The 7,824-nt window shown below is 31.3% G+C and overlaps 1 protein-coding gene across 1 annotated transcript; it reads left to right on the top strand.

Annotated features, from left to right (window-relative positions):
• The first annotated feature begins 2,043 nt into the window (after positions 1-2,043).
• LOC149149499 (uncharacterized) lies at positions 2,044-2,898 on the top strand. The gene has a single exon (XM_089441351.1). It carries the CDS (start codon positions 2,289-2,291, stop codon positions 2,769-2,771), a length of 483 nt encoding a protein of 160 aa, XP_089297477.1. The 5' UTR covers positions 2,044-2,288; the 3' UTR covers positions 2,772-2,898.
• Positions 2,899-7,824: the final 4,926 nt, after the last annotated feature.

Raw genomic sequence — 7,824 nt, 5'->3', positions numbered from 1 at the left:
TTCCAAAAATGATTTAACAATGTCTATTTTCTTTACCAAAATCAATTTGTCCAATTTTTTATAGGATAAAATTATTATTTTACATAATGAATCTCTAATTTGTTTTACAAACCATATAACATCCTAAGATATTTAACTAGTTATATAAAATATTAGTGAACATTTATAGTTGATAGATTAAAAGTAAATAAACTTTGTTTATATTTCTAAACTTATAAATAAAAATATATCTATAAAATACCCAAACACATAATTAGTGAAAAAAGTATTATTTTTATATATTATTTAATATACTATTTTTATATAAATTCTACTTTATTTATATTTAATAAATTCAAGAATCCATCTTTACCAATATCAACCTAGATTTTCATAGATCTCATATATCAATACAAATTTATTAATTAATACATATATACCTCAATCCTTTAATCCAATACAACTTCTATATTTTCCCATCAATAACGAACATAAAGTCCTCCATCCATAATCAACTTAAGATCACAATAATGTAGGGTGTAATAAACATATATGGTGACCAGATGAACCAGGAAAAAGCCAATCTTAGAATTTTTACCATATATATAGTATAAGTGAAGAGACTTTTGCATAGGCACGAAATGTACTAAAATATGAAATTTATATGGAATTTATATGGAGTTAGTTAAGTGTTATTTTTTACTTGCATGGAAGTTGTAGTTTGAAACATAAGGTTTTTTTTTTATATTTTAAATTTTCACTTATTCCATGTATAAAATGTATTAGAAAGATGTTAAAAGTAGTGGAAAGATGTTATAGGTCATTTTCTATTTTTTTTCTAATTTGTTTCTTTACTCTTTGTTAAATTATTAACATTTTTTTTCTCTGGTATGAAGTGATAAATATGTTCGTTTTTATAATAATATAATTTTTTTTATTTAATATTATACAATTTATTTTTTATTTTAATTAAAAAAAAACATTGAAACAAATCAAACATGTATCTGGATGATTTTCTTTTATTTATCTTTTCAACCCTTATCTTCCATTTATGTCTTTAACTCTCATCCAGTGATAACCGTTCTCTTTATTCTTAACAACACTTATATTTTTATTATATTAATATAACTTTTCTTGTCTAACAGTGTATGACATTTTTTATTTGATTCACAAAAGTAAAATATCTTAATTTTTTAATCATAAAAAACAGCAATTCTAATAGTTTTTAGTCAAATTTTAACTTTAAAATATATATTTAAAATAATAGAATTTACACTACAACTAATATTATAATGTTTTTCAATGTTTCACAACCATTAATACTCCATCATGAAATATCCACAAATATAAATTCTTACATGTCATTTATATATAAGGGTGGTGAGATGAGATATTACACTACCAATATGAATGTAGGTATTTATAATATCTAATGAGAAAAAGATATTTTCAGAAAAAAAAAATGTTCTATGTTTCACTCTACTTAACTGTAATTTATTTCACACTAATCCATGAAGGGTTGAGGTAATCTTGGAAACATGTTAAAAAAGCATCTTCATTAAGAAATATATATATATATCATGGTTTCATTTATATATATATATATCATGGTTTCCCATAGCGCGTGGTCAACATTAAGAAAGATATATATATATATATATAGGGTTGAGGTAATCTTGGAAACATGTTAAAAAAGCATCTTCATTAAGAAATATATATATATATCATGGTTTCATTTATATATATATATCATGGTTTCCCATAGCGCGTGGTCAACATTAAGAAAGATATATATATATATATATATATATATATATATATATATATATCATGGTTTCCCATAGCGCGTGGTCAACACACGCCTATTGCCCACAGTTTTAATGGTCGTTTTCAATAGTACGTGTTTGGAAGCTAAACAAAAAAGAAACCCCCAGAAAAAACCAGAAAACAGAAAACCCACACAGAATGACTTCCAGATCGATCCTCCGTGTAATGTGCGGTCAAAACACGCCACCGTGTTTAATTCACATGTGTCGGATTTGTGGAGATGAGATCCGCAAACCCTGGGCGAAACCACCCTCACACAAGAAGTCGCAGGACGAACTTTATTGCTCCCTTCCTCTGAGGCTTCTGATTTATTTATTTCTGATACCAAATTTACATTGCATTCTCCATATGTTTACATAATCCCCTATTTCTATAATCCCATCTGCGAGCTGTTGATCGGTACCAGGGCATCAGATCCGGTAGAAAGGGGTTTTTTTGGCTCATAAGCAAGGAGATTCGAACAGGCGCTTTCTGCCGGGCAAATGTCTGGTGGAGTTGTTAAGAGGTCAGGAGAAATGGCTGCAAGCCAAAGTGGTAGCGCTGCTGCTGTTGAATTTGTGCAAGAAAGGTCGTTTGAATCGAATAAGAAACATGACGACGATGCGGCCGAGGTTCGATCCTTAGTCTCTCAGCCGCGGCCTCTTAGCCGATTGCAGAAGAGGGCACCGGCTATAATGCAATTGGAAAGGCAGTCCCCAGATTCGATGGGGTTATGTTGCAGGAGCCCAATTCCTTTCTTATCTCCAATCCTGGTGTCGCCATTGGGAAGAGGAGATCTTGAGAGGTCGATGCTTATTGAAGAAGCTGGAAAACAAAACCCAGCGGATGAAGAAGAAAGTGTAGTTAATGTTGTTATTCCAGCAAATGGATGGCAACACCCCGCGGCGCCATTTATTGGCGAGAGGGTTTGCTCCTTCTCCAATTGCTTTGTGGAATTATGTGTTCAAGACCGCCGTTGTTCGTGATTTACTTGTGCATGGAGGGGCTTATTCCACCCCCTGTTTCATATAATCCCAGAATGTCTCCCAAGAGGAGACCATCTGTACTCGATTGGAGTGTGGCAGATAATTCATGGTTCCAGGTTTTTTTGTTGCTTCATTGTTCACTGTTCGTAAACATCATTCCATTTAGATCCGGGTCGGATTGGAGTGTGTTAGGAAACTCATGGTTCCAGGTTGATTGTTTCTTCGTTATTTAGTGATAAAAAACATCACTAAAGAAGTTTAGTGATATTTGTTTCTATAATAATTTTTTGGAATTACATTGAAAAACAAAAATATATAATTATTGGATTTAAGACCTCTGTGGTTAATATCTTGTAATTTAAAAATCGGAGAACCCACAGTAAAAATCAATTAAACTTAAAAATTATGTTTTAAATAGAAAAATAATGTGGGCTATAATTAAAAAATTGAATAAGCATAATTAGAATAATCAAATGTTTAAATCTTCTATTTTTAAAAAATATTTCAACAAGAGATTTAAATAAACTATGTGAAGATCTTCTAATTATGTAAAGATTTATATTAACTAATTTATGTCTATATCAAATTCATATATATCTATCTATAGAAAAAAATCAAGGTTTTATGGTTAATTTTTTTCTCTCTGGTCTCATATATACTCTATTTAATATTCAAAAATACTATTTAAACAATGAAAAATAATTATGTTCTAAATAAAAAAAATAATGTCGACTATAAAAAATGAATAAGTTGTAAAGTAATTAGAAGTAAAAAAATGTATGAGTAAGATGTTTAAGTTTATCAAAAAATAAGTTTTTATGGTTACAATGTTTCTTTGGTCATATATACACTATTTAGCATTCACAAATTCAATTTAAACAATTGCACGTGAAGAATTTGATCCCTCGTACTTAAGATGGATCTATGTTGGTTGAGCCAAGAGGTTCATTCTACAACCCAATATGAGGGGATGTGTAAGTTTGTCCATCCCTAATTTCCCTTTAAAATAAAAACAAAAAACAAAAATTATGTTCTAAATAAAAAAATAATGTCGGCTAAAAAATGAATATGTTGTTAAGTAATTAAAAGTAAAAAAATATGTGAGTAAGATGTTTAAGTTTATCAAAAAATAAGTTTTATGGTTAAAATGTTTCTTTGGTCATAGACACACTCTATTTAGCATTCACAAATACAATTTAAACAATGAAAAATAACTCATTGTATTTTACACTCTAAAGAAGTTTGCATCTAAAGAATTTGATCCCTCCTCTCGGGTCATGTTAGATCCGTACTTAGGATTGATCTATGTTAGTTCTATAGCCCACTGTGAGGTGATGTGTAAGTATGTTTGTTTGTGTTAAAATAAAATATTTTTTAAATAAAAAATGTTATGCATATTTAATTAGTTGTCTATATAACTTAATATAATTTTATGTAAAGTAAAAAAATAAATAAATAAATAAAATAAAAAATCTTGTACTTTCAAAAATATTTTAATACCTGATATCAACTTTATATATATCTATATATAGAAATAAATGTTAAAAGAAAATATTTTAATGTTATATAAAATAAAATATCCAATATGGATTATGAATAAAATATTTTAATATAAATTAATATTGATGTATATTTAAAATATACCAATATGTTTAATATGAGTTGATAAAATAGCTCAATGCACATGTTATATAATCTCTATAACATTAAAAAATATAACATTGTTTTTTTGCATTCTAAAATAAGTTTGCACCTGAACAAATTTAAACAATAAAAAGTTACATGTTGTTTTGTTTTGCACTCTAAAATAAGTTTGCATTTGAACAAATGTGATCCCTCTCAACTCATATTAGATTTGTTGTTAAGATGGATCTATGCTGGTTAAATTAAAATGATGAAAACTCTATTCCAAAATAAACACCTTTAATTGTGAAATTTTTAAATCAATAACCTTACTATAAATTAGTAATTAGATCCGTTGCTAAAATCGATCTATACTAGTTAAATTAAAATGAAACAAACTCTATTCCAAAATAAACACTTCTTTAATAGTGAAAAAATTATATCAATAACCTTACTATGAATTAATAACCTTAATATTAATAATACACCCACTTATCGTTTATTCAAAATCTTATAAATTCAAAATATATATATATATATATATATATATATATATATATATGGTGTTTTGAATAGAAATATATATATATATATATATATATATGGTGTTTTGAATAAATATATATATATATATATATATATATATATATAAAAGGTCTATTCAAAACACCATAAAATTATAAATTCAATATATAATTAAAAACATATATATTATAAATTTAATATATCATTAAAACATATACATATATATATATGTAATGCCCCACGAAAATATAAATATTTGATTTGACTGTGGTTAAAAAACTGAATATGACATTATTTACTGTTTTGGAATTTAATAATATTTTTTATTTTTTTAATAAACAATAAATGTTTTCTTGGAGAAAGCTGGCAACTTCTGAGTGCGAAGTTGGAAAAAAAAAACAGTTGCAATGAACTGCAACCCTAACCACCTCCCCTAATTGGGAAAGTCCCCAGAGGAGAAGGGGGATGAGGGGTGGGGTTTGTCTGCGTTGTGAGGACAGGCAGAGCAAAAAACAAAGGAGAAACGGCTAAGTCTGGTGAGGACCAGATAGCCAAGCACTAGGTGCCAATATCTTGTCGAGGACAGCGGTCCTGCAAGAGAGCACGGGGGAGAGATTCTGGTCCCGAAAGATGAATCTCGAGGTTGGGTGGCAAATTGGAAGCAGAGGACAAGAGGAAGTTCCGCTTCTGTAAAACTACGCAGAGCGCAGCGATACAGGAATCAGAGGTGAGCAACTCAGTTGCAGTCAGACTAGAACAGTGTGAAGACAGGTATGGAAATTACCACTAAGGTGCCTAATTAAGTTTATGTCAATAATCAAGTTTGTGCCATTTATAATATAGGAACCGTAACAATAAAATTTAGTGCAGCCATAACTCTCAACCAAAGGGGAAACTTAGAAAGAATGGTAATGGAGTGATTAGTTGTCATCTGCATTTTTTTTTATAAGAAAAGGGAAACACAACTAGAACCCTTATAGGGTATGGAAACCTGTTCGTAACAGAGTCACGACAGAACAATTGTAGGTTCATAAAATGCTTGGACCGTGGAATCCCTGTTCGCCAGAAAAACCCTTAAGGGTGGGGAGGGTTAGTTAATGACCCGGCAGAATTGTTTTCCTCCATTGAGTAACTCAGGCGTGTAGAAAAACTGAAGCTGACACTGTATAAAATAAAGATAATATATATATATATATATATATATATATATATATATATATATATATATATATATATTCAGATATACATGCACTCGATAGAATTGTACAGGCGAAAAATGGACAATAAACCCTAACACTTTCCACCCTAGAGGCACGAGCAGTAGGAGGACCTAACGTGTCATTTGCCTACGACTGAGTTAGACAAATGAACGTGGTAAGACCACTGTTGTAGAGTGACAATCTCTAGAAAAGAGAAGACTAAGCGTAATATCATTTTTTAAAAGAAACATTCCTTCGTAGGCTGACGAATGATTGAAATACTCAGGACCTTAAATGAATTTAGTAAATACTGTGTCGAATATTCACATAGCAAAAACAGTAGACACCATCAAAGACTGTGTGGGGAAAAATAATTATGTTAAACAAATTCTGCTATCTGCGAAATATGAGAAACAACTGTTATACAGAACGCGGCTATGACTGATCTTGTCAACTATTTAAATGAAAAACAAAAACATATAGATAGATAAGGACAAAATCCTTGAAAATTCTCTGAAAATAGTGAGATTAAGTGGGTTCCCTGAACCTCTTTATAACCCATAGAAAGACCAAACAGAGCATTTGACAGAAAGATGTTATCGTTGTAATCTTCCCTACAAACAAGAAACTATGATCGAAAATACACAGGATTATATATAACCGTCATAGCTCGGTTGAAAGCCAACTAGATTCCAAAGAAATCCTTGGTCATATGCACATTTGGACATGTAAATTGGATACATAAAGAGCACAGTGAATTAACTGGAACATGACTGGTATTTCAAATAGATTTTATGTACATTAGAACTTATAAACAACAGGTACGCCACGGGGGAAAACCATGGCAAGTATTAATGCTTTGTTTCAGTCGAAACAGTCATTGCTGAGCCCCATACAGGAGGCAAACCCTTGACGTAGATACTGCGCAAGGGTTTCAGACATCCATGGTACTCAGCTGGTAACATTCATAAGCCTCTAACTCAAAAGACTGCGAGCCATCCGTGAGATAGCTTAGGAACTCTGTGGAACCAAGAACCCCTGCCAGGATGTAGGGGAGTAAAACCTAGTACATACAGATAACCTCTTACCCGGAAATTTGGCCGCGAGTCTTGTAAATAACCACCACGCATCCTTAGCGAACAACTCCAGGGTCTAGTATAAGGGCCCTACGATCAACCACAATAATCTGTTGGTTAGACAAGGCATCAAGGGAAAAGTTCAATGGTAGAAAATTCCAATACCAAAAACCAGAGTACTTACCTGGGGCTCCACCAGGTTGAGCAGATGTCATAGTCTGTTGCCCAGTAGCATCTAAACCATTCTGGTTCTGGGTCGATAGCTGAACGGGTCGCGGAAAAACAAACAATAGTGAAATGGAGTCGGCGCCAACACAAAAAAACAGCATATCAATCTAGTTATGGTTGACATAATCCTGAGATGAACTTTCAACCATAGATCTATAAACCCCCATGATGTCCGTTGATCTGATGACAAGCCCAAGGATGGTAGCTGCAATGATCAAGCCTGCTCGTGCCACGTATAGGGTAGAGCAGTGAGAATTATACCAGGCGTACAAACTCGGTATTTAATTAATAACAAATGCCACATGTCAATCTAAGTCACACATTGCAGTTCGCGGGTAGCAGGGGTGTTGTTTTCCCGAGGTGAATTAGGTGAATGAACTATGAATTGACAGGACCGAGTCT

This window comes from Pinus tabuliformis, chromosome 9 (genome assembly GCF_031772625.1).
Source record: "Pinus tabuliformis cultivar Carrire ecotype Pingquan chromosome 9, CPIR1, whole genome shotgun sequence".
Taxonomy (NCBI): domain Eukaryota; kingdom Viridiplantae; phylum Streptophyta; class Pinopsida; order Pinales; family Pinaceae; genus Pinus; species Pinus tabuliformis.
The sequence above is the reverse complement of the archived record's forward strand: the minus strand, read 5'-3'. Positions and strand labels throughout refer to the sequence as shown.